The sequence below is a fragment of the Dermacentor albipictus genome, unplaced genomic scaffold (assembly GCF_038994185.2).
Source record: "Dermacentor albipictus isolate Rhodes 1998 colony unplaced genomic scaffold, USDA_Dalb.pri_finalv2 scaffold_26, whole genome shotgun sequence".
Lineage (NCBI taxonomy): Eukaryota > Metazoa > Arthropoda > Arachnida > Ixodida > Ixodidae > Dermacentor > Dermacentor albipictus.
Window position 1 is genome coordinate 2,997,451 of NW_027225580.1, and position 26,089 is coordinate 3,023,539.

The following is a 26,089-nucleotide window of genomic DNA, read 5'->3' on the forward strand; positions in this document are numbered from 1 at the left end:
CGACGAACCTGTTGTGGTTCTTCTGTTTGCACACAAGCTTTTCAGGTAGGCCAGGCCTCGTTTACCCGCACAGACATTGCAATTTTGTCGGAGCGGAAACAGCTAATTTGAGATTCACACGCTGTCCTGTTCTTTTTTTAATCGGTGCGATAAGCCGCGGATGTACAGGATCACCACAACTTTCTTCAGATCGACTGGAGTCAGGCTGGCGGAAGCCTTTGTAAACAAATTTGTATTCTGAACACCCTCAGCAAGATGCCTGGGGTAACCCACCAACCGGCGACGGATAATCTGCTCATTGAAGCTTACAGTCATCCGCTCAGGACTTACATAATGCGTTGGACAGGCATGCCCTCACAATTCCCCTCTTGACCAATTTTGAGTGCGCCAACTGATATGGGAGCAGTGGCTTGTTGCCACACTGCTTGTACTTCCAGTAGATATGTTCGTCATCGAATAAAAACTTGATGCCAAGAAAGCGAATACTTCCGTCAATGAGCATCTCGGGTTTTACATGTAGAGGTGATAAGCGCCTCGCGTACAAAAGTGCGTTAGTGGCTAGACATTCAAACAGCCAGCGCTGCAGTCAGCGCCTGTGTGTACCATGTCTTTCTGTCCTCATTTTTTTCATGTGCTATAAGCCTCATCATGTCCTACCAACACGCCCAAAACGCCACGTTACTCATTCTGAGGCATTAGCCTAAAATATTCACATGCCCAGAGGCACATAACCAGTTGCACATACCCAGAAACCCAAGTTGTCTATTCAGGCACATTACCCAGCGGATCATACCAAGGGCGCTAGAACGTAAAGCTATTCCGAACTTTCCTATTCCAATTCTGCAGTCAGCCCTCCGCGATCGGTCAAAAACTTTTTTGCACCACCCTCCCTTCGTCTGTCTGTCATGCGACGTCCCGAAAACCGTGATTGTTCCCAGTCTGGCACGATGTGTACACAGAGATTATGTATGATTCGACCGAGCAAAAGAAAAATAATTATTTCTGATTCGACGCCTTTTCGCCATTAACTCTCTGCTATTTGGAAAAACCTTTCGGGCTGTACCCACTTCACCTGTCTGTCACGCTACCTCACAAAACCGCGAAAACTCACCCCGTCAAAGTGACTTCTATGCATTAAAGATGCATTAATATGTCGAAAAAAACTGAATTTTTTTTATGAATATCCGGAGACTGCCCCGTTCCGAAAGGAATACAAGATGGCTGCCGCCGATCGCTCAGGCACTGGCTACTCTCACCTGCCAGAGAGCATGGGTTTATTTTCGTATAAAAAACCTTTAAGCGCGGCAATATAACGTTATCGAGCCCTTTCTGCACTTATATGACATCGCTCTGTCAAGTCTTCTTTGCTGAGGATCTGTTTTAGCGACATTTTTCACTGCCGTTGCACGCCACCGTGATTTTAGACATGCCACCGCAAGCTAAGTAAGGCAAAGCGGGCCAATCGCAGAAGCTGGCACCTCCCTCTTCATCCGGTTATCTATTTTCAGTGCACTGGCTCGGCCCCATCGAAACCCTCTCCACTTTAGCGTGCTCCTCGCTCCTGGCAGCCAATTAGATAAGAAAAACCGCTCAATGTAGGCAATGTTATTCGTTTTGAAAGAAAACAAAAGTGACCTCCTATTAACGAGGAGAACGTTTGATTGGGCTGTTCAGGCAACGCTGCGGGTCACTGCCCGATGCTTGCGTCAGTGGTTACGTAAATTTGACGTCAGGAGATTGGAATAAAAACATATTGGAATAGTTTTACGTTATAGGCCTCCACGTGGTTAAGTAGAACATTCATATGAGCCTCGTATATACGTATATGCACAAATATAACCGGCGTGAAAACGACGAACGCCACACACCGGGGGCAGGACGCAAAGAACGTTTCGCTTAACGATAATTTCAGAAAAAGGAGGGACCGGTGATTACCTCACTCTAACGAGCAATACTAAGCAAATCCCATAATACATGGTGCGTGGTGCATCACCTGAAGTTGAGGACAAAAACTATTTTTACTTCAAGAAAAAAAAATACAAGCCTTTAGCGAAGCTTCTAATAAAGTTTTTCTAAGCACGTTGATAGGGCGACAACGATCTCAACACCCGAAGTATCACGTGCATGACAGTTTCAGTTTGATCTCGAAAAAGAAACACTGTGTGCTGGCCTGTGTGATAGTGCTTTTCTTTTCCTTAACGGAATCGAATGCGAATAGGATTATTGGTAATGCAGTGGCCGCCAAAGTAATTCTCCGACCCTGAAAGCCCTCCGATACTCACTTGGACGTTCCAAGAAAAGCGATAAACGTACGTGTTTATATGTGACCATTTTGCCTACCATGCACAGGGCTCAACAATTCAAACGGCATAATCAGACCGCATGGCAGCCAGTGCCTTCTGTGGCACCGGTGAAGGCTGGGTGATTTGCTGGGGTATACAAATGCAGTCACAATGCATCACAAAAGTTCTAGCTTTCATCGTGTGCTACAATGCATCACCTCGGTGTCCTCAGTGTTGATCAGTGGCGTAAACAGCGCCGATAACCACGCTCTCCGAACTTGGAACTGCTTTCTCGCGCTGCGCAACGAAGCGGGCGCCTCGGCTATAGTGGAGATGCCGTCAGCAGCAGCGTCTCCAGCTGAAGAGCGACGGCATAAAGCGTGAGCTGAGAACGTTGCCAGCTCTTACGCTGAGGTAACGTGTCTGTCAGGTGCTCTTGCCTCAGTGGGATACCGAAATAAATGTTGCCACGGTCGCCTCGTTGCCAACCCCCACAGTAACACCGAAACAAGTGCAGGTCAAATGTTTCTGGAATATATCACGGTTATCGAGCAGGTTCCTATTTTTTCGTGGTACTCCACACTACTATGTCTGTGTTTATTTCTGTTATGAAGAATTTAAGGTATAAGGCGTATCAGCTCAGGCCCAGAACAAAATGCGGCCGTTTGAGATTGTCGCCACGAATTTTCAAGTTGTGCAGTCCGGTTACCGCGGATTTTTGCAAGCTTGTGCCAGAATTTGTTCATTTTCATTGGTCGCATAATTGCTGTGACAGACAGGTAAACTCTTGCACTATCGAACACGTCATGAAAGGACAATGGGAGCAGACTGGACGTATCTTGACTTACATATTATGTTTATTTTTAATAAAAACCAATATATATGCAATGCAATGATGTAAGCATGCGCATATGCATTGCTCTATCAACTACACATAGGTTCAACCGAACCTCCTGATGAAATCTAAGTCACATTCCCTCAAGTTCACAGATGTATCGATAGTACGTCGTTAGTCAGGATATCGTGGGATCTCATACGCCTGAAGTGACGGCCCGCGAGTTGTTATGCATCACCGCAAATGTATCGAACATTGACACCACTGATCTTTTACATTAGTTTCTGCCGCAAACCACTTTGTTCTAATTATTATGCCGCTATTGAAACTTCAACCATGATTTTGCCTATATCTTTTACAGAATGCACACAAGAAAGAAAGATATTAGCCAGGAACTCCGTGACAGTAGGTACTGGGCAAGCTACAATATCGCGTAAGTGAATGTCTACATATGCATCAATTGCTCAAGCAAGCAGAAAAAGGCATCAAAAATAGTCTCCAATACGGCACAAATACCTTCAACAAAGATAATTCTCAGGCCTCTATGCCCAATGTTTTAATGCGAGCGCTAAGCATTTTCACTCCGCGTTTAATTTACAGCAAGCTACTGTGAATCGATTAAATGGAATTCGGCCCAGTGAGCTCGGAGCCGTGGTTGCTCATGAGAGTTTGAAACTTCATTGATTGATAAACGAAAGAAAACAAAACACTATCCAAAATCCCTGAAGCGTTCAGTCATGGCAACCACCAGACTGTTTTCTACTGGCGCAGTATACGCAATTAGTAAGACAAAAATGTGCAAGACTACATCTGGACGCGATCCCAAATTGCTGCCATTCAAATATTATCCATCTTTCAGCTATTTCCCCGACATCTTCGCCATCAGTGAACAACTTCCCATAGTGGAGCAGTACGGCGACATTTATACATTCGAGAACTGCCCACGTGCCAAGATCTTCAGGCGAGATCACGCCAAGGTCAAGGACATGGACTCCATGTTAAAATTGATGAGGTAGGTGCCAGCATTCGCAATATTTTTGCATATATTCAGCTGATTGATGACTGAGTGTTTTGCGAATTAATTCATCAATGAGGCATTACGTAAAAATCCTATTGGCTAACACCCATATTCAGAACTGCACCTTAATAAGAAGCCCGTGCTTGACTTGATTTAAATTACGCCTGTCGTGAACGCACGAAAGAAAATGCTATGAGCGTCTTGGGCGCGTTCGCACCAGGCGTCGTTTATATCAAGTCACATATGGGCTTCAATTAATGGAATATAATTTATTGACAGGAAAGACAGAGAGGTCAACCTGAGCTAGTGCGCTCTAGTCTTCTATTCTGCACTGGGGAAGAAGGACGGGGAGTGAAAGTACTAGGATGAGTGATGATGATAAAAGAAGTGGTGAGTGCTTATGTATATGAGACAGTTGCCTTGCTAGAGCCGCTCGTCGAGCTTGGTGTCCTGCAGAAACTTCAACAACACTTTAGTTGCACGCATTGAAGTTGCAGTGTCAGGCCATGGGCCGAGGATAATTTCCTCCTACAGTGGTTTCCTGCCAACGCTGGCCAAGAAACGTTCCAACGTCCTTCACTCCAGCATATATGCTGGGCAATCACACAGTATGTGTTCCAGTGTTTCAGGCATCGGGCAGTGGTCACAATCAGGGCTGTTTGACTGGCCAATAAGGTGCGCGTAGCGACGGGTGAAAGCAACACCCAGCCGAATCCTGCGTAGCAATGATGTTTTGCCCCGCGTAACCTACGGGGGCAAACAGAATTTACCGTCTGTGTCGATCATATCTTTACGGGGATGTTGGTAGTATATACAGACTGTATTTACAGTGCATATACAAGCAGAGTCAATGGGGATAAGATGGCCGACTAGTAACAAAACGCAGCAGCCAGCGTCTCGCGATCTTCTTTTTCTCTCTTCTTTTAGCCTTCCGTGACAGGACCCCTGTGTGCTGAAACGCTGTCTCGGCGCATGGTAGGCGAAGAACTGCGAGCGAAGTATGGCTTCAGCCGCAAACGTGCATGACAACAGGCTGCGGACTTGAGGATGGATGAAACTGTAACGGCGCGATCTCGTAATTGACGTTGTTAACTTCACGTAGGACTTCATAAGGCCCTGTGTAGTGAGGGAGAAGCTTCTGGGAGCGGCCGAGGTGACGACATAGTTGTTTTTATTTATTTATTTATTTATTTATTTGCAGTACCCTCAGTGTAAGTATACATTATAGAGGGGAGAGGCTACATAAAGGAGGTAAAAATGATATACAAAAAAGGCACAGTATCAGTAACAATGAAAAATTATGCTAGCTCGTTAATTTACACATCATAAAGAAAAAATAATAGTGTTAGTTCACCATAGAAATCTCTTGATACACTTTTGAATACACAGGTTGGGAATTATAGGTCAATACACACATATTTAAGTTGCAAATAGTATTTATACAATGAAAAGTCACATGATATATTGAACAAAAGTTTCATGATTTAAATGTAGTTAACTAAAGTATTTCTAAATTGAACAGGATTACTTACACTAACAATAGATGCTGGCAGACCGTTACATTCGTTGCATATTTTGGGTAAATATGATTGCGCATGTGTTAGTGCGTTAGCGCGAAGCACGTGTATCTTATGCGTGTGATCTCTACGTGAGGAGATGAATGGTGCTGGATTATTCCATGCCGACCGAAGCGCTGTTTTCTGGTAGTAAATCTTATGAAATAAGCATAGGCGTGATTGTTTCCTGCGGGTTAACAGCGAAGGTAGGTTAAGTGTAGCCTTCATTTGTGTTACGCTTGCCGTACGATGGTGATTAGCTAGTATAAACCAAGCGGAGCGATTCTGGACACTTTCAAGGCAGTTAATTGAGATTCTTAACATTTCTAATTATAGTCTATAATTAGAAGGGTTATGGGTATCACCTGATTTATGAATTGGAATGATCTTTGCCATTTTCCAATCTAAAGGCAATGTGCCGTTGTGAATCAACTGAGAAAAAAGTAATTGTAAAATTATTGAGCAATACTCACTAGTACTATGTAAGAATTTAATGTTAATTCCATCAACACCACATGACAATTTTAATTCGAATTTATTTATAATCGATTTCATATGGTTACTATTAAATGCTATGGGATCCACGTGGGGGTATTTTTTTTATCGTATTTCGGGAGGAGGAGTAACATGCGAAGACGGCAAAAGGCCTGTACGAACGTGTCATTTAGCACGTCAGCGCATGCGTGGTCGGCGACTGTTTTCCCATTTAGTGAAGTTAACGGGATCTTTCTCATGCTAGCTCTTTTCTTGGAGCTCCAGAATGCCTTACTGTTAGTTTTCAGTAGCTTGGGAAGGGTAACGTTGTAGTAGGAAAACTTCGTAGACTAATAGTATCTTCGACTGGTCGCCTGTATGCCCCGAAGCAGAGTCGGGTAGATCGGTCGTTTCCCGAGCTCAAAGGTAGGGGACAAGCGCGCAAGCCGAACGTGCGAGTCGCTCTCGGAGGAGGAAATTGCTGATGCGAAACCACGTGACTACTGCCAACGTCCGATGTTTCGCCTATCCAAAGCTCCCGGCGTTGCCGGAAAAACCGGCGGGCGTGCCGGCGGGACGAACGTTCGTCGAGACGCCAGCATGCAGTGGCCTAGGTTGCCAAGGTTACGGTGGGCCGTCGCCAACAGCAGTGACGCGGCGCTGCGATGACGTTTCAATCTCGATGACTGCTCCGACGACAGGGCTCGGAGCGTCTCAGAGCGCTCCAAGATAGAGGAAAGCAATCGAGAAGAACCAGCCGAACGCAGGGCGCGCACCCTCTTTCAACCAGCCGAAGACAACGCCGCTCGCCTGAGCGCTCCAGAGTGCTCAGAAACGACCAGCCAAAAATAGCATAAGTTTGAAAAGCCCGTGGCGGCAGCGGATTTGTATGAAAACCACTGTTAAGGATTTAGTGACCGTTTAGTGACACGAAATAGGCGTTTCTTTTTGTTACTTAGTCTGTTAAGGCGTCTGTTATACCACGGTGCGTTACTATTTGAATATGTACGTCGGGCTGGAATATAACGATTTATTAGATCAAATACTTGTTCTTTAAGGAGGCGCCAATTGGTCTCGACAGAACGATCGAGATGGCAGAGTAGAAACGTGTCAACAAAGGAAGCAAGTTCGTTGTTTATTGCAGAGAAGCTAGCCTTTTTATCATCTTTTATTTGCTTAAATCGTTTACCTTTCAGTGGTAGTGATATCGTGATTGTAAAATGTAATGTATCGTCGTCGCTAAGGCGAAGTAAGTGCGCTATCGGGGATTTAATATCAGCTGATGATGTCAGCACGAGATCAAGTAATGATGACGTAGTGCCTGCTACCCGTGTTGGAGTAACGACTGTCTGTACTAAGGTAAAGTAAGAACAAATAGCGATAAACTGATTAGCCTCACTGGATGATGGATTAGAGCAGGGATATGCGCTCGACCAATTCATGTTAGGAAAGTTAAAGTCAGCCACAAGAATTATCTTTGCTGCGGGGAATCCTACTGTTAATTGATTTAGACAGTCATGCAGGTGATCACAAAACGAACTATTCGTGGGTGGCCGGTAGTAGACGCCTAAGGTAATTTCTTTTAATTAATGGTTAAGCAACACCAGACAGATTCAATTCCAGTGATTATCAGTACATTAAAGCACTCAACGTTTTTACTAACAGCAAGCGATACACCGCCCCCAATTCTGTCAGTACGGTCATTCCGATACACAACGTGTTTTTTTATGGCAATCAAGCAATTCCTCATTTGTTATTTTGTTAGTCAACCAAGTTTCAGTTATCGCTATTATGTCAGCATCAGTGTCATCAACCAGAAAACACAATTCGCCCCTATTATTAAATATACTGCGAATATTAGTAAATACAACGGAGATAACATGTTTCGATGAAGTGCAAGCATCTCCCCTCGCGTTTCGCTGTCGCGAGTTCTGTAAGACACGACCTGAGTGAAGAATTCGATAGTGGGAATTTATGTTTCGTGGCGTTATTTCGTAGACAACATGGTTATCTAGGTCGTAGTAATAACATTTTTCTCCCACAAATAGTCTTTCGTAACGAAGCCTGTAGGGTGCATTTAGTCGCTTGAAATACTCCGTTGATTTATTTCTTATATTTCCCGTTACCTCAAAGAAGTCTTCGCTCACAGTCAGGCTGCTTCCTTTCAGAAGAGAACGCTTAGACACAACTTGTTCTTTGGTTTTATAAGAGGAAAACTTAACTATTATCGACCGCTATTTTTGTTGAGTGTAGCGACCTATGTGCGTGTATTATGTGATCGCAAGTTAAACCGAGTTTTAAAGTGTTATTTATGAAATATAGGCCCTTTTCCTCTGACTGCATTGAATTTTCTGTTGCAGTATCCGGTACTCCGAAAAAAAGCGGATTATCGCGACGTTAGCGATCTTCCGCGTCATCAAGTCGCGCACGAAGCGTGTTCGTATCGGTTACTACCTCCTCAATCTTGTCGCGCAGTAAGCTGACATCCTGTTTCCATTCATCAAGGATGGCCGCCTGGCTTTCCACGTGCTGCAGTCTCTGATCTCTGATATAGCATCTGGAACGGCATTTTGCTGTTGTTTCAGTTCATGAATTCTCTCCGAAAGAATTTTGCACATATTCCATTCTAATAGATCTTTCATTTAGGTCCCTCATGGTTTTGGGTACTTCAGCAAGGACATCGTCCTTGGATGGGCTAGGATTGCTTTCCGCGTCACCACACAGTGAAAGAAACAAGGGACAGAACGGGTCACTCAAGGCTTCCGGGCACTGGAGCACGATAATGAAGCGATTACTAGATTTAAAGCAAAGAAGTGGCAGTTTGGAAACGTAACTGGCCTACAGGGTGAAAAAAGACATGTGTGAGCCTGTCATCCTGTCGGTGCCTCCGTGCCCTCTGACTGCCCAGAGCGTGTTGCTTGGCTTTAGGCGTCCCGCTGCTGGCGTTGTCGATGCTGTCGCGGTTGCGAAGTGGTGAGCCGACGATACAAATGGGGTGTCGTTCCAGACGTAGATTTGGTGACGGCCTTGATCCGGGCAGAGTGTGCCGGGAGCAAGTTCACTGAAGTTGCCGGCCACTGAAGCATGGACGATAGGCTCGCCACGCGAATCCAGTGGAACAGCGCACCGGAAACCAGGGATGAAGGCAGCGAGTAACTGCAGGGTGAGAGAAGTGGTTCTTCTGGGAAAGGAGGAAAGGCTGGCACTACATTTTGCAACACATGAAAATACAAGTGTGAGTCTGTCATCCTGTCTAAAGCCCTGTCGGTTCCTCCGCGCCCTCTCATGGTGACCAAAGCAGCACCCAAGCACCTGGGGCGAACTGAACATCGCGATGGCACCGGTCGTAACGTTCTTTTTGCAGATGCTGCGCGGCTAATAAACGAGATCGGGCGACTTGACGCACCATGTGAGTGCGATCGATGACTTCACAGGCGTACTCAGTGGCAATGCGTGGCACAGGAGGTAGGATGGTGTCGAAGGGCAATGTGGGGTCGCGGGCATACCAAATATAAAAGGGTGAACATTCTGCGGTGTCATGTCGGGACGAGTTATACGCGAATGTCACCTAGGCCAGCGTGGCGTCCCAGTTGCGGGGATCATTGGAAACATACATCGACAGCATCTGCATGAGTGTTCGGTTGAGACGTTCGGTAGACCGTTCGTTTGTGGGTGATAGGCGGTGTGGAGTGTAAGGATGCGCCGCGTTGTTTTTCAGCGTGCATGTCATTCACGTCAGTCAAAGCCATCAAGCAGGTCACCGGATCATCCCCAACAGGATCGGGAGGATCCACGGAGTGACGCGAGAGGCAGTCAGCATCCTCGTGCAGACGTCCAGACTTATAGTTGACCACAAATGAAAATTCCTAGAGCCGCAAAGCCCAGCGACCTAGCCGTCCTGTGGGGTCCCGGAGGGAAGACAGCCAGCAGAGGGCGTGGTGGTTTGTAACGACCGAAAACGTGCGGCCGTAGGAATATGGCCGGAACTTGGCGACAGCACAAACTGAAGCCAAGCACTCCGGCCCGGTGATGGAGCGATTTCTTTCAGCAGGTGACAGCAGGCGGCTGGCGTAAGCTATCACGCACTCGGTACCATTCTGCTGTTGGGCGAGAATAGCGCCGATGCCGTGACCGCTTGCGTCAGAAGGGACTTCGGTCGGTGCAGATGGATCAAAGTGGGAAAGTATGGGAGGGGTGGTCAGAAAGTCGATGAGAGCGGCGAATGCGTGAGCTTGCTCAGGGCCCCATGCGAACGGCGTGTTCTTCTTAAGGTATGTCAAAGGCCGAGCAACGTTGGCGAAGTTTTTGACGAAACGGCGAAAGCAAGAACATAGGCCGACTAAAGAGCGCACGTCAGATGCCGAACGGGGCACAGGGAAACTGCGAACGGCGCGAACTTTTTCCGGATCTGGTTGCACACCGGATGCATCAGCTAGGTGATCCAACACGGTAATCTTACAGCGCCCGAAACTACATTTCGTGGAGTTCAGTTGGAGGCCGGCTTTTCGGAAGACTGCAAAAATGGCAGCGAGTCGAGTAAGGTGGCTGCCGAACGTGGGAGAAAAAGCAATAACGCCGTGAAGATAATAAAGACAGGTGGTTTATTTGTAGCCTCGCAGAAGAGAGTACATCATACATTCAAATGTCGCAGGAGCATTGCATAGGCCAAAGGGCATGACTTTGAACTGATATAAACCATCGGGTGTGATGAAGGCCGTCTTCTCGCAGTCCATTTCCGCAACTGATATCTGCCAGTAGCCAGATCAAAGATCAATGGACGAGAAGTATTTAGTTCCGTGCAAGCAGTCTAAGGCGTCATCGATGCGTGATAGTGGGTAGACGTCTTTTCGGATTATCTTGTTTAAATGGCAATAATCGACGGGAAAACGCCAGGTTCCACCTTTTTTTTTTTTGACGACAGGCGAAGCCCAAGGGCTGGCTGATGGTTCGATGACCCCTTTGCGGAGCATTTTGTCCACGTATGATTGATGAGTCGACGTTCAGCATGCGAGTCGAGGGATGCCGACGAATAGGATTGGTGTCTCCAGTGTTGATACGGTTGTGAACAGTACATGTTTGTCCTAAAGGCTTGTCGCCGAAATCAAATATGTCAAGGTACGATTCGAGGAGGAGACGTATGTCCGTGGCATGTGCAGAGGTGACCTCAGGTGCAATCATCTTCACGAAGTCATCCCTTAGGGAACCAGAGCTGTGAGCTGCGATTGGTGCTAAGGAACCACTCTCGGAATTCAGACTTTCAATGTCATATTCGGAAGTATTAGAAACGCTGGCCAAGAATATGCCGGCCGGAATCACTCCAGGGCACAGGCTGAAATTCAGAAGCGGGAGAACGACGCCGTTATTAGTAATCATCACCAGCTTATGCGGAAGAGCAGCGTTCCGGTTCAAAAGAACGTATATAGATGAGGGGGCGAAGGACATATTCACCGTCAGGAATCTGTGGCTGTGTGGTCAAAGCGACGTAAGTGACTGCCTCAGGGGACCGACGCACATCTTGAAGCGAACACAAACAAGTGCGGTGGAGCGGTGCTGGGAGCATCGGCGACTTGAGGCAGTTCCAACTGAAGAACGCCGGTTGTGCAGTCGATGAGAGCGGAATGATAGGATAAAAAGTCAAATCCAAGGACAACGTCGTGAGGGTAATTGTCGATCACAGCAAAGAGAACAGAAGCAGGGCGGCCGGCTATGCTTAAACGTGCAGTACACATTCCAAGAACAACCAGCACGCCGCCGTCGGCCACACGAAGGACTCGGGCAGCTGTTGGGGTGAGGACCTTCTTTAAACGTCTACGTAGGCTAGCACTCATTACAGATACGTGGGCTCTAGTGTCGACGAGTGCTTGGACAGGTAAGCCGTCTATTTTACCGTGAATTACATTTGTCTTTGCGGACGCAGAGAGAGGATTTGCTGCAGTAGTAGGCCGCAAAGTAGGCCGCAATTCGTAATCAGTAGGGCGCAATTCAGCACCACCTCCGAGGGCTGCATTTCTTAATTTTTCGGAAGGGTGCGGCCAAAAGCCACAGGGGATGAAAGGCGACGTAGCTGCGGCGAACGGGAAGATGGGCGACGCGTTTGCGGTGAACGAGATTGGTGTCCGCGCGGCGATGGTGAGCGACTGTACCAGGTGTTCCTAGCAGAGTTGTCGGCGCTCTTAGACTCGGTGGTGGACGATACGCTGCGGGCATTTCCATTAAAACGGCTCAGGTTGGTCGGCGTGCAAGGTGTTGAGGGCCACGAGTTGCGACAGTACCGAGCGACATGACCAATGCGGCGACAGGTGAAACATATCGACTGGTAGTCTGCGGTTCTCCACTCAGTTGGGTTGCTATAACGCGGAGAGAAGCGCCGGGTTGGAACGAAAACAGTAGAAGGATGTTCGTTAGCTCTGGGATTGGCGACAGCACAGACAAAATGTAGGCCAATGTTTTCAAGTTCCTGTCGAACGATGCCTTGCACGGGGGAAACTGAAGTAGGGGTAGCATCAACGCTACGGCAAACAGAAAGGTGCGGGGGCCATCGCGTTCAGTTCACGTTAAATGATTCGCACCACGTCCTCTGATGGCGACGCATGCCGCTGTGCGGGCTAATCTTCACACGTCGACGTTGAGGCAGTAAACTCTGGTGAATGGTTGCAGGACGCGCCGGCTTTTGGCCCACTCGAATTGACGGCACTCTTTAATAATAGCATCAACTGTAGAGCAGCTTTTGCACATGAGCAGATCAAAGGTGTCGTCAGCTATTCCCTTGAGCCCATGCCCCAGCTTCTCAGTTTCAGTCATATCGTGATCGGCTTTACGACAAAGCGCCAGCACGTCCTGTATATACGAAACATGGCACTCCGTGGGGGATTGGGCACGAGAGGCCAGTTCCTGCTTTGCGGCAGTTTGGCGGCCGGCTGGTTTCCAAACAACTCTGTTAACTTCTCTTTGCATTGGTCCCAGCTGGTCAGCTCCTCTTCATGGTTTTCGAGCCACACCTTTGCCGTGCCTCTTATGTAGAACAACATGTTAGCTAGCACAAGCGTAGGTTCCCATCTGTTGATTCCACTCACACGTTTGTACATAGCAACCCACTCATCAACGTCGGCGCCATCAGTCGAGCAGAAAGTTTCGGTATCCTTGGGTTGTACAACCACAACGGAAGCCGACAGCGATGTAGCGGGCGATACTGACGTTGGAGGCGGCAACGACGTTGATCCCGCGCGCTCACCGTCATTCATGGTGAGGACGCTGATGAGACGTCCACTGCAGAGCTCCATTTCCAGCCGCGGTACCCCGCACCTCCCACCAATATGTTACGGGGATGTTGACAGTATATACAGACTGTCTTTACAATGTATATACAAGCAGAGTCAATGGGGTTGAGACGGCTGACTAGTAACAACACGCAGCGGCCAGAGTCTCGCGATCTTCTTCTTTCTCTCTCTTCTTTCAGCCTTCCGTAACAAGATGTAGGCGTCTGTGGACGTTGTCATTGCGGGCTCTGTATGCATTTGTAAGATCCTGCATGAGTGCCTTGATCAGCTCATGATCAAGGCCTTGATCATGAGGTCAGAGCAGGTCAGGTGATCAGGTGATCAGGTGATCAGGTGATCAGGTCTTGCTCATGACTTGGTGTCAGGTCGCGAGTAGGCAATCCGTACTTCATCAGAGGAAGAGAAGGCCGATCTTGTCTCACTGTCAGCAAAGTCATTGCTAATCATACCACAGTGATTAGACACCCATTGAAAGTGATCGCGTGGCCACTTAACTCGGCACTGTGATGAAGTTTGGTGGTTTCCAGCACGAGCAGGTAGTATGGTCCTCTCTTTGAAAAGCTTTTTAGGGCCAGTTGCGCTGATTTGGCGTCGCAGAATACCATCCATTGCGTTCTCATAAAAGGAACAGCCTCCCGTATTCCCGCAAGTTCCGCAGCCGCATATGGCGATTTGTGGTCTCATTGAAATCGCCGAGTAATTCGAAGTTGTGGGATGACAGATATGCGGCCGTTGTTCAAGTTAATATGCATTTCTGAGTACAGGGGTAAGAGGAATGCCATTATTGAAGCGCTCTGGAAAACATGGATTGCCTGAATTTTTTTAATGTTCCCCAAATACCATGCGCACTGTTGCATCATTTCTCCCCACTGTAATGTGTGAACGTACGGACGTTCATATCATACAGTGACGCACGAGTATAATGAATGGATTATATAATGTTTTCTTTCTCTTTTGCCGGTTTATTTGTCAGCAAAAGCAATTCCAGTGACAAACTTTCCACACCTAAATCTGTGCTTAGCAAGGAATCTCTGGGCGGCTGTTATCTTCACAGTAACCGAGAACTTGCCCATGCTTCGTTTAAGCTCAGGGGCTAAAGTGTCCAAGCGGACCGAACCGGGTACGGGCCAATTTTCAAATAACCGGGCCGGGCTGGCCATAACGGGCCAGCGCATGGCACTTTCTTGCTCGGGGCATGTCTGGGCCAGAAAAAAAAATGGTCAGCGTGGTGTTCTAATTCGCCCCGTTTTCTAAAAGCACACCTTGGGATCTGGGTCCATATTCTCAAAAAGTACAGCCGCTAAAATTATCAATCTGAGTAAGTTCCAGCCAATCATGACGCTGAACATAGTGTTAGATAAGGCATCCAGTCAATGACAAGCAGCTCTTACGAACAAGAATCTTTGCGAATTCGCCGCATGCTGCGCGAAGGTTCGCAGGACCCGCCGTGGTTGCTCAGTGGCTATGGTGTTGGGCTGCTGAGCATGAGGTCACGGGATCGAATCCCGGCCACGGCGACCTCATTTCAATGGGGGCGAAATGCGAAAAACACCCGTGTGCTTAGATTTAGGTGCACGTTAAAGAACCCCAGGTGGTCGAAATTTCCGGAGTCTTCTACTATGCATGCCTCATAATCCTCATAATCCTATGCCTCATAATCAGAAAGTGGTTTTGGCACGTAAAACCCCATAATTAAAGAAAAAGATGGTTCGCGGCCTCGAAGTTATGCGCAGCATATAACTAGAGAAAATAACTTCTCAAAACGGGAGTTATTAGGGAACGTGATAGGAAAACGTTGCACACAAGGCTTACGCGCGGTCCTGTTCCCCCGTGCCTCTCCCTCTGTCTCTCCCTCCTTCTCTTCCTTCCTCGGTATCGACTGCTCCGGGCACCCTGCCACGGCACAATACACCGAGCCCGATGTCCCCTGGTCTGAAATCACCCTTAAAGCTGCCGTCTGCTGAAGTGGTGCAGAGAAACAGAAGCAATAAAAAAACATATTATTTACTAAATAGCTAAGATAATCCACTATTTCTTGCGCTATCGGCTGGCGATTCATCAAGCATAAACCTGCGCTTCAAGGAAAGCGAGGCGCAACTTTTTCATGGCTTCGCCCGACGGATGTGACAACTCGCAACAAAACTACTACAACTTCAGTGACAAAGACGCATGTCCCGTGCTTCATAGGCACACGCGCTGCCCCATAGTTAGGGATGTGGAAAAAAGATGCCTCACAAGCTATCTCGCTCGCATCAAAGGTACGTTGCCAGGTCCACTGCCAGCTCCATTCTACGACTCGATAATGTGTGGAGTCTTGTGTTTGCGGAATTAATTTCAGTTCACTATGTGTTCAGTTCACTAGTTAATTTAATTCACTATGTGTTCACGCAAGCTAGCTGGTCGCGCGAACGGGTGGAGAGCAGTGCATGGAATTTGATAGCGCAGACTTCCTTGAGTGGCCTCCGGGACTCAGTAATGCCGTCTTAAGAATTGCACAAGATATGGCGTTTTTTTTTTTAATCGAAATTCTTTAAAAGCTCTGCACCGTGTGCCTCTGCAGGTACAACGACTTCAAGAATGACCCGTTGTCTATCTGCAACTGCACGCCACCGGAGAACCCAACCTATGCCGTCGCCGCCCGATATGACCTCATGGACCCGCAAGGAACCTACGATACACCCGGGATGTACAGGCACGCTGTCGGAGGCATCGATGCAAAGGTGAGGCTTCGATGAAACTATACGACGCATGTATGAGCCCCTTGAGAGTGGGTTTAGTGCACTGTTTGCAAGTTAATATTGCCATTCGTAGAGCAGCGCTAGCATAATCCGGTTCTAATTATGCAACGCGCACAGCTTACTCACGTCAACAGCTTTTGTATTCAGAACTTTTTCTGCGAAATAGCGCTAACGTGCGTACAATTATTTGCATGAAATATACGCGTGTTTCATGAATATTTGGTTTTGTTTCTTATTTGTCTAGAACAAAGGAGAGAGGAGGCTAGCTTATAGGTTACGCACAGCTTCAGACAACATCACCGGTTGCTGTAACTTTTCGTTTAGGTGCGTGGCACTATCGCTTTGGCATATGAACATACGCAAATGAATATAGGATCACGCTGACGCTGGCCGTTCATGATTATCCTTAATTCTGGCGGGGTCATTGTCTATCAACTTAAGCGGAAAACATATACTCACCGTATAGATGATCATTATCATTTATTAATTATGAGGTGCGTGAGGGGGTGCACAAACAAGAAGAAATGTAGTACGCAATGGTCGTTATTTTGGTGCTAGGGGGGTGGGTGCAAAAAGAAACACATTTGAACATGGAGCACTATAACCTAAAACTATTCCAATATGCTTTATTCCAATCTCCTGACGTTAAATTTGCGTAAGCGCCGACGTAAGCATCGGGCGGGGACCCGAAGGGTTGTCTAAAGAGACGACTCAAACGCTCTCTTCGTTTATAGGAAGTCACTTTTGTTTGCTTTAAAAACTACTAACATTGCCTACACTGAGCGGCTTGTCTTATCTAATAGGCTGACAAGAAGCGAGGAGCACGCTGAAGTGGAGACGGACTCGGTGGGGCCGAGCCAGTGCACTGAAATCCGATAACCGAATGAAGAGGGTAGTGCCGGCCTCTGCGATTGGTCCGCTTTCCCTTACTTATCTTGCGGTGGCTGATCGAAAATCGCGGCGGCACGCAACGGAAGGTTAAGATTGCCGCTGAAACGGTCCTCAGCAAAGAAGAGTTGGCAGAGCGAGGTCGTAAACGTGCCGAAAATGCTCACAAACGCTACACGGCCACGCAAAGGGTTTCATTGTACGCAAATAAACACGTGCTCTCCGGCAGGTGCGAGTAGCCAGTGCCGGAGCGATCGGTGACAGCCATCTTTTATTCCTTTCGCAACGTGGCAGCCTACGGTTATTCAGAAAAAAAAAACAGTTTTGTTCGGCTTATTAAGGCATCTTTAACGCGTACACGTCACTTTGACGCGGTGAGTTTTCGCGGTTTTTAGATGTCGCGTGGCAGGCAGGTGAAGCGGGGACAGTCCGAAAACTTTAGACAAATAGGCGAGGGCTAAGGGCGAAAAGGCGTTGAATCAGAAATAACTATTTTTCTTTTGTTCGGCCCAGTCAAGCATAATTAGTGTGCACACGTCGTATGAGATGATTGGGAGCTATCGCGGTTTTCGTGACGTCGCGTGACACACAGGCGAAGGGGAGGGGTGGTCCAAAAAAGTTTTCGACCAATCACGGAGGGCTGATTGCAGAAATGGAATAGAAAAGTTTGTAATAGCTTTAAGTTATAGCGCCCATGAACTCGGCATACGAAATATAGTACTCATTAACATTTGACATTCCCTGAAGTATGTAAAGAGTTGCGATATAAATTTGATGGAGTCACGTTCAGTAACCATGCCACCAGGCAGTTCTTTCGATTCTTGGACTGCATCCGGCAGGAATGATCCGTTAAAAGCGTTTATTGAACCTGGAGGTTGTTATAGGCGAACAGTGTTAAAAACGCGACGGCAGGTGCGATTTGCAGGAAACAGTAATGTTTCGTAGTGTCAAATGTTATAATGTAGTTGTGAATAGAGCTGGGTATAGGTAATATGGCACTCTGGCCACACTCGGGACAAACGTTGGTGTTTTGCTAGTTTAGCGTTTCTATGTTTATTTTCTTTCTTTTCTTCCTTTTTTTTTGAGGAAAACAATTTAAACCTCAAAGAAAACCCTAATGAAACAACAGCAGTTTACCCAGTTACAATAATACAGAGAATACGGCTCAAACAGACAGAAACAATGAGAGCTTTCACAGAGCTATAGTAGGATACAACTTTAGAAAAAAGGGGGCGTTTACTCCTCCGAGGCGGATGCAGACGAGCATCCACCAATGGGCGCGCACTCTGGACCGACGTCATGCGCCGGACGGCCGGTGACTTCGCCGCTTCGGTCACCTGGGCGGGGCCTCCCCTTTTTTCTAAAGTTGTATCCGACTATAGTCGTGTGATAGTTCCGCGCTGACAATAAGGCAGGGCTGCAGGTGGCCTTGCTATTGATATTGTCGTTGTAGTGACCGTCAAAAACACAATAGGTAAACTGTGAATGGCGAAATTAACTTTCATTGGGCGAACTTGTGCCCACAAAAGCAAGGGACAATGAAACAACAACGAAAGCGGCTAACACAGTCGGCGATCGTTGGAAATCTGGGGCGCTATAACTTAAAGATATTCTGAACTTTTCTATTCCAATTCTGCAGTCAACCGTTCGCGATTGGTCAAAAAACTTTTTGGACCCCCCCCCCCCCCCCCCCGCTCGCCTTTCTGTCATCCGACGTCACGAAACCGCGATCGCTCCCCGCGCGATGTGATGTGTGTACCCTGATTATGCATGATTTGACCGAACAAAAAAATAATTCTTTCTGATTCGACGCCTTTTCGCCATTAGCACTCTGCTATTGGTAAAAAAGTTTTGGGCTGTACCCACTTCACCTGTCTGTATCGCGACGTCAAAAACCGCGAACACTCACCCCGTCAAAGTGACATCTAAGCGTTAAATATGCATTAATATGCCGAACAAAACTTGATGTTTTTCTGAATATCCGAAGACTGCCCCTTTCCGAAAGGAATAGATGATGGCTGCCGCCGATCGCTCAGGTACTGGCTACTCGCACCTGCCAGAGAGCATGGGCTTATTTACGTATAATAAAACTTTTTGCGTGGCAGTATGAGATTGTCGAGTCCTTTCGGCAGGTATACGACAACGCTCGGCCAACTGTTCTTTGGTGAGGAGCCATTTTAGCGGCATTAACCTTCCATTGCACGCCGCCTGTGATTTTAGACCAGCCACCGCAAGCATAGTAAGGGAAGGCAGACCAATCGCAGACGCCGGAACCACTCTCTTCATCCAATTATCTATTTTCAGTGCGCTGGCTCTGCCCAATAGAAACCCTCTCCACTAGACCGTGCTCCTCGCTACTTTAGATAACAGCCAATTAGATAACAAAAACTGCTCAATGTAGACAACCTAACTCGTTTTGAAAGCAAACAAAAGTGACCTCCTATGAACGAGGAGAGCCTTTGATTGGGCTGCTCAGGCAACGCTGCGGGTCACCGCCCATCGGCGGTTACGTAAATTTGACGTCAGGAGATTGGAATAAAAACATATTGGAATAGTTTTGCGTTATAGGGCCCCTGATCTGCGGGGCAAGCGCATCGGCTTTTATACTTAAGTCTGTTAGACGTGAAACGCGGTCACCCGAGAAAGATAAACAAGCGCACGTGTCAATGTGATTTCTTGATAGCATGGCGCGGGCCAAAATGGCAGCGAGCTTGTGAAGGAACGCCTTCATGAAGGTGGTCCGACGTTTCCATTGGTAACACCGAAGCCTTCAGCGTCGTATTGGTGTGTGCTATTAAGGTGCATTCAAGCTTTCTTTCTTGTGTTGTCCAAGAAAGCTGCGTTTGAAGGAACGAGAAAGAGCCAACAGTGATCGTATACTAAAGGTACGCTGTTCAACTTTAATATTCAATCACTGTGTGCTTTACTAGAAACCCCCAATAAGGCAGAAAACAGTTCACCAGCAGACGGAGGACTGACAGGAAATAGGCCGCGATCCCTATTGTCTCCCAACAAATTAGGTAGCGCTAAGTGAGAACCTTATCTATCTCATGAGCTTACGCTCAGTCCCTGTCTTAAATGTGGGTTAGCTTCGTAAAGTTACACGCATGTTTTGTTCCTGGAGTAATGAACATCAGTCTAAATCACCGTGTGTAACCTTCACTCTTGCTTTACTTTGGTATTTATCTAGTTTTGCTGAACTAGAATTGCCGCCACCTGTAAAAAAAAAAAAACAAATCGGCCGAGCGAATGAAGGATACCTCAGGTGCACCTGCATTTGGTAACAGCGTGTTAGCACCATCGATGAGAATTCTGGCCTTACAGTTTAGCCGTAGTCCTGAGAACGCTTGAACATTACTGAACAGAGACACACTCTAATGCATGTCATTGCTGCAAGCATAATTCCTAAAGAGAATTGCATGGTGTTGCTACAGACGTGGTCACCCATAAACTTATGGGCAACTTTAAGGCTGAATGGGTTGCTCTAATAATAAGAGAAATCTTCGAAGCTCTTTATTTTCGATATGCTGTTCGGACTATGCCCTACAAGCTTCACGGTAAATTTCTCAAATTTTTCCCCCACCTAGTTATCGGACACCTAAAGACGCATACGTCTTTGCCTAAAAGATAATAGCGGCCCTTTATCGGTATCCAGGTATCCATAAAGCTTAAACGGAAGCATAAATGAAGAATTCATGGGCATATTTTGAGCTGCCTAATAAACAGCCTATATTATAGGTTATGAATCTTCGTGCTTAGCACATTATAACGTAAAACATGCGAAGGAATCGAATATTTGAATGAAGAGTTAGTGGTACTGAATATTCACACCCGAATATTCGGTTATCCGACTAACCAGTTACATAAACCGGGCATCCAAGTTATTCGTTTTTATAAATTCGGATAAGCGCTTTTCAAGTCCGAGTTACTTCCCTCCGATTAAACTGGATCGCCAGTTTGACGGACATTTGCAAGCACTAGAAGCTACCTGCCATACGTGTGCTGCACCGGAAGCGGAATGCTGTGATGTGGTGGCAACGTTTCTGCTGGCGGACTGATTGTCCGCTACGATAAAAACGGCACACGCACACTGGTTCGAATTTTTGCCTCTTTTCACGGCATACTTAAGTAAAAATATTTCTCAGGCGCGATCGTCCCCGCGTGATCCATGTACCTGGCTTGTGTGCACTGTGTAAACATGGTGAGGGGCCTGTGAACAAATGTTTTTCTCGAGAATGTGCCAAGGTTAGTGCACCTGGGGGCGAAGCCTCCATAGAGACCGATACACCCAAATCATGGTGGTTCATCGGCATCTCATGTGGTTTAGCGCTATCTGAGTGACAAAGGAATACTTCCGGCGGAACAAAAAATATCGTGACGTCATATTCGTTAAAACGTAAGTGTCCTCATTTTTGTTGTCAAAGCAGCCAAACTTGTTTTGGTGTTCTGCCTTTGTAGCAATGTTTTCAAATGCTCTGCAATTAAACTTACGGGCGTTTCGAGCTTTTTAGAACGGAAACACAAGTCTTACAGGTCGTGCACAGAACATCGTTTCTTTGCGGGCTGAAAAAAGCGTTGGGTGTTCAATGCTGGAGCCCCATTCTCTAACGATTCGATTGCCGAATAATTCACTTTGGCGGTCGCGTCACATTTGGCCGGTCCTCTGATGTAATGAGGACGAGAGGAAGGAAAGACGCCAATCCGCGCGCAGGCGTTTTTTCTGGAAGTGAACGTCACAAACCAAGCGAAAATATAGTAAATTAGGTAGGCTTCTTGGTAAATGAACGATAATTTGTTGATGCTATTGATTAGGTTTATATTTTTCATTACTAAACACGTGTATGACATACTGCCGGAGAGTGCTTTAGCGCATTTTGTTTACTGCAGTTGACCCATTTAGCTGCTAGGCGGTACGTCGTACGTTAACATGGCGTGCAGAAACTCCACTGGAGTTGTCTGAGTATACGCCCAAACTTAAGTTGGCCCACCCACAGGTTTCAAGTTGGCCTAGCCCCAAATTTAACTTGGCCCAGCCCCTAATTTCAAGTTGGCCCACCCCGAAATTTAAGTTGGCCCACATCCCTATTTCGCATTGGCCCACCAAAACATTTCAACTTAGCCCACGTCGAAATTGGCCGGAGTCACCCATGCGGCGGCCAATCCCTCCTCCCAAACCGAATTCTTCGAAAACCGAAGCCTTACAGAATACGGCTCCTGGTCGCATTGTCGGGCGCCAAGCTCGTCGACCAGCGCAGCCGCACCGAGGCCGCCAAGCAAAAAAAAAAAAAAAAATCATCTGGCGGTCGTAACTCACTACTGTTGACTGAACACGTTAGCCCACAATGAAACACACCTCGCAGACCCAACGCCACCAGCATTCAGACAAACGCTAACAAGCAACTAACGCAACATGTGAGTGGGTCGTATAGCAGCAATTGCACACAAGAGCTGCATTACATTGCACTTGATAGCAAGGTTAACCAAGGCATGAATGCCCCCCCCCCCCTTTTTTTAGCAGTCTCTAAAAAATTGGTAGCTTTGTTAGCGACTATTGTTTCTCATCTACATAATTGATTTGCCATCCAACATAACATCAGCAATCAGATTATTTGCTGATGACTGCGTAGTTTATCGCCAAATTAAAACACCCGACGACCACATCGCTCTTCAAAAAGATCTAGATAAAATTACAGACTGGTACACGCTATGGCAAATGTCACTAAATACAGGAAAATGCAAATCAATGACCATCAGCCGAAAGAAAACTAACTCTCTTTACACTTACTCGCTAAATAACAGGGCTGTCACTGTCATCCCCTTGTACAAATATCTCGGTATTCATATTACAACAAACTTATCATGGAAGGCGCATATAAAACATGTTACAGCAAAAGCTTCTAGCACACTTGGTTACCTAAAACGAAACCGACGTGAAACCCCTTCAGCCACTCGTGAAATAGCGTACAGAACCTTTGTTCGTCCTCAGCTCGAATTCGCTTCCGCCATCGGGTCGCCACATCAGGAATATTTAATAAATTCTCTCGAATCTGTTCAAAACCGTGCCGCACGTTTCATGGCGAAAGATTAATGTAGGCATTCTAGCGTTACTGCTATAAAAAAATCACTATCACTCCCATGTCTTGAATTTACAAGGATGATAGCTCTGCTTTGCTTACTGCACAAAATCACTCACAGTCAACACGCAACTACATTACCCCTTTACCGCCCATTTCGCACATGTCGCCGCTTATATAACGCACACAGTTTCACCCGTGTGTTTGGCCACACAAATGCATTTAACAAATCTGCATTACCTCTGGCAATAGCAGCTTGGAAGGATCTTCCAAGCCACATTGTTGAAATTAATAATCTGGACTCGTTTAGAGAAACATTTAAAAAAAAATGGTTCCGTAGTTAAGCGCACACGTTTCATTTGTACCATGTGACTTGACTGTCGTCATTCTCGCTCCTTGCAAGCAGTTTATAAATATACATGCGTTTGCAGTTCTTTGCCAGGAGTTCGATGAGCCGTGCGCGTGTCTGATCGTCCAGAGTGTTGTTGTTCGTTTGCTTGCTGTTAATCGGCGTCTGTCCACTCAATTTTTTTCAATTGCTTGATTTGTTGTTAGCTACGTTCTCCTGCTTTCGCTACATGTTTCTCTTACCCCGCTCACGCAATACTCCAGTTGGAGCCTGTGAGGTATGTATATAAATAAATAAATAAATAAATAAATAAATAAATATATAAATGAATAAGAGACAGCAATATTTTTCTCCATCTCGGCATATTTAATTGAATAATATTTTTATTTTTTGTTGAATCTAATCAATTTGTCTTGTTCTTAAGTTCAAAAAAAAAATTAAATTATGGGGTTTTACGTGCCAAAACCACTTTCTGCTTATGAGGCACGCCGTAGTGGAGGACTCCGGAAATTTCGACCACCTGGGGTTCTTTAACGTGCACCTAAATCTAAGTACACGGCTGTTTTCGCATTTCGCCCCCATCGAAATGCGGGCGCCGTGGCCGGGATTCGATCCCGCGACCTCGTGCTCAGAAGCCTAACACCATAGCCACTGAGCAACCGCGGCGGGGTGTTCTTAATTGAAAATATGTATGTATTTACCGATGTTTGTCCCCTCACACAGAGGGCTTCAATCGATACCCCCCATAGCCCCCCTTGCTGTTTTCGGTGACAATTCGCTCTCGACCACTTTTTGCTCGAAGCTTCGCGACCAGCTATGAATCGACCTTGAATGTGCGACGTATACACGCAGGTGACCAGCTCCAGTCTGTTCTCATCATTGGAGTTTATCGGCGTCAGTGGGCCCACGTGGGGCGACCAGCCGCCGTTCCAGTGGAGCACGAGCCAATTCGAGGACCTACACGCCGGTCAGCCCGATAAGTGGCAGTTCGAGCCAGTGCACCGCAAATGGGCGGAGCCACGTGTCCAGTGGCGCTCTGAGCTGTAGAAGAAATTGCATGGCTGCGCATCTCATCACGCTTCGTCGACCGTCCATACATCAGCCTACACATTTTGTAGCCCTCAATTTTATTATCTGTCCTTTGCTTATCGCCCAGCGCCAATTGAGTGGCCGATGCTCGCAACAACGGTGGTTTAGGGGCGTCCGAAGCGCTGACAAACAGCCATAAGGGTAGAAAATTAAATGAAACAAATAATGCAAAATACGGGCACAAATAGAGAAACCGAAAATCAACTTCCGCCCGGAAACTAATAATTAGGACAGCACAATGCGTGATCAAAGTGGGAGCATGACCTCGATTTGCCGTGGCCAAAACCTGTGTTAAAATATGATGGGCGACAGTCAATGTTACTTATGCGAAATAACTATGCTATGTTAGTAGAATTTAAACAATTGCTTTGCACGTTCTGTAAATGGGTATATGTGTCGTGTGCACAATAAAGAGATAGCAAAAGGTAACTCCACTGTTTGAAGACTGTGTCTTTATTCCTCGTATTAGCACGTAGGAACCGCAGATGAAACTTTCTTTTATTTATACACCTTAAATTTACTTTTGTGCTTTTACTGCGAAAAGAAAATTTCATGCGCGTTCCTTATCAGGTGAATATGAGGTGCAGAGATCAGTTTTTTTAAAGAGCGTCAGGAGAGCGCGCGACCGATGAGATAACATCCGCGCCGTCAGCTCCATTTCCGAGGGATTTTTTTATTTTAAGACAAAGTATTTTTTAGCGCGTTATCATCACTTTTCCCTATCGGGTATGTTTATAGCCTCTTATCGTCTGCCGATCCCAGAGATAGTGTAGTCTGAAAATGCGGACCGAGATGGGCGCCTGGAACCACTTGTCGTTATAGTGTTCCGTATATGTGGGAAAGTGGGAAACGCCGCAGGCCGAAGCATTTCAAGCACTCAAACGACGCGTGCAATCGCCACCGGCCTTGCGCACTTCGACGAGCACGCCGATACAGAAATCCACACTGGCGCCAGTAGCCTAGACCTCGTTGCCGTCCTAGTCCAGAGGAAAGATGGACTTGAACTGATGGTTGTTTACCCTGGCCGGTCGATGTCAAAAGCGGAAGACGATTATTCTACGACCGAAAAGGAATGCATCGCCATCATTAGGGCCACAGCAAAGTTCCGCCCTTAATTATGTGGCAGACCATTCAAAGTCGTCAGCGACCATAAAGCGTTGTGTTGGCTAGCGAATATAAGGGACTCTTCAGGACGGCTGACGCGGTGGCGCCTAAGACTGCAAGAATATGATATTACTCTAACCTACAAGTCCGGACGAAAACACTCTGATGGCGATTGCCTATACCGCACCCCCATTGACTCGCCGCCGCAAGATGATGAGAATGACGACGCCTTCCATGGAATAATAAGCGCGGAAAACTTCGCTGAACAGCAACGAGCACACCCGGAGCTGAAAAACCTTGTTGAGTATTTGGAAGGGCACACCGACGTTGTCCCTAGGGCATTTAGGCGAGGATTGTCTTCGTTCTCGCTTCAAAACAACCTACTCGTAAAGAAGAACTTCTCAC

General features: G+C 46.8%; 1 protein-coding gene across 1 annotated transcript in view; it reads left to right on the forward strand.

Annotated features, from left to right (window-relative positions):
* The window catches only part of LOC139052547 (putative phospholipase B-like 2), a 41,469-nt gene extending 16,504 nt beyond the window's left edge, over nucleotides 1–24,965 (forward strand). Inside the window, exons 2-5 of the mRNA XM_070529662.1 lie at nucleotides 3,479–3,550; nucleotides 3,977–4,129; nucleotides 16,003–16,162; nucleotides 24,344–24,965. Of these exons, the coding sequence (XP_070385763.1) occupies nucleotides 3,480–3,550; nucleotides 3,977–4,129; nucleotides 16,003–16,162; nucleotides 24,344–24,538 (579 nt within the window). The 5' untranslated portion in view covers nucleotide 3,479 and the 3' untranslated portion in view covers nucleotides 24,539–24,965. The remainder of the gene's footprint in view (nucleotides 1–3,478; nucleotides 3,551–3,976; nucleotides 4,130–16,002; nucleotides 16,163–24,343) is intronic.
* The last annotated feature ends 1,124 nt before the right edge of the window (nucleotides 24,966–26,089 follow it).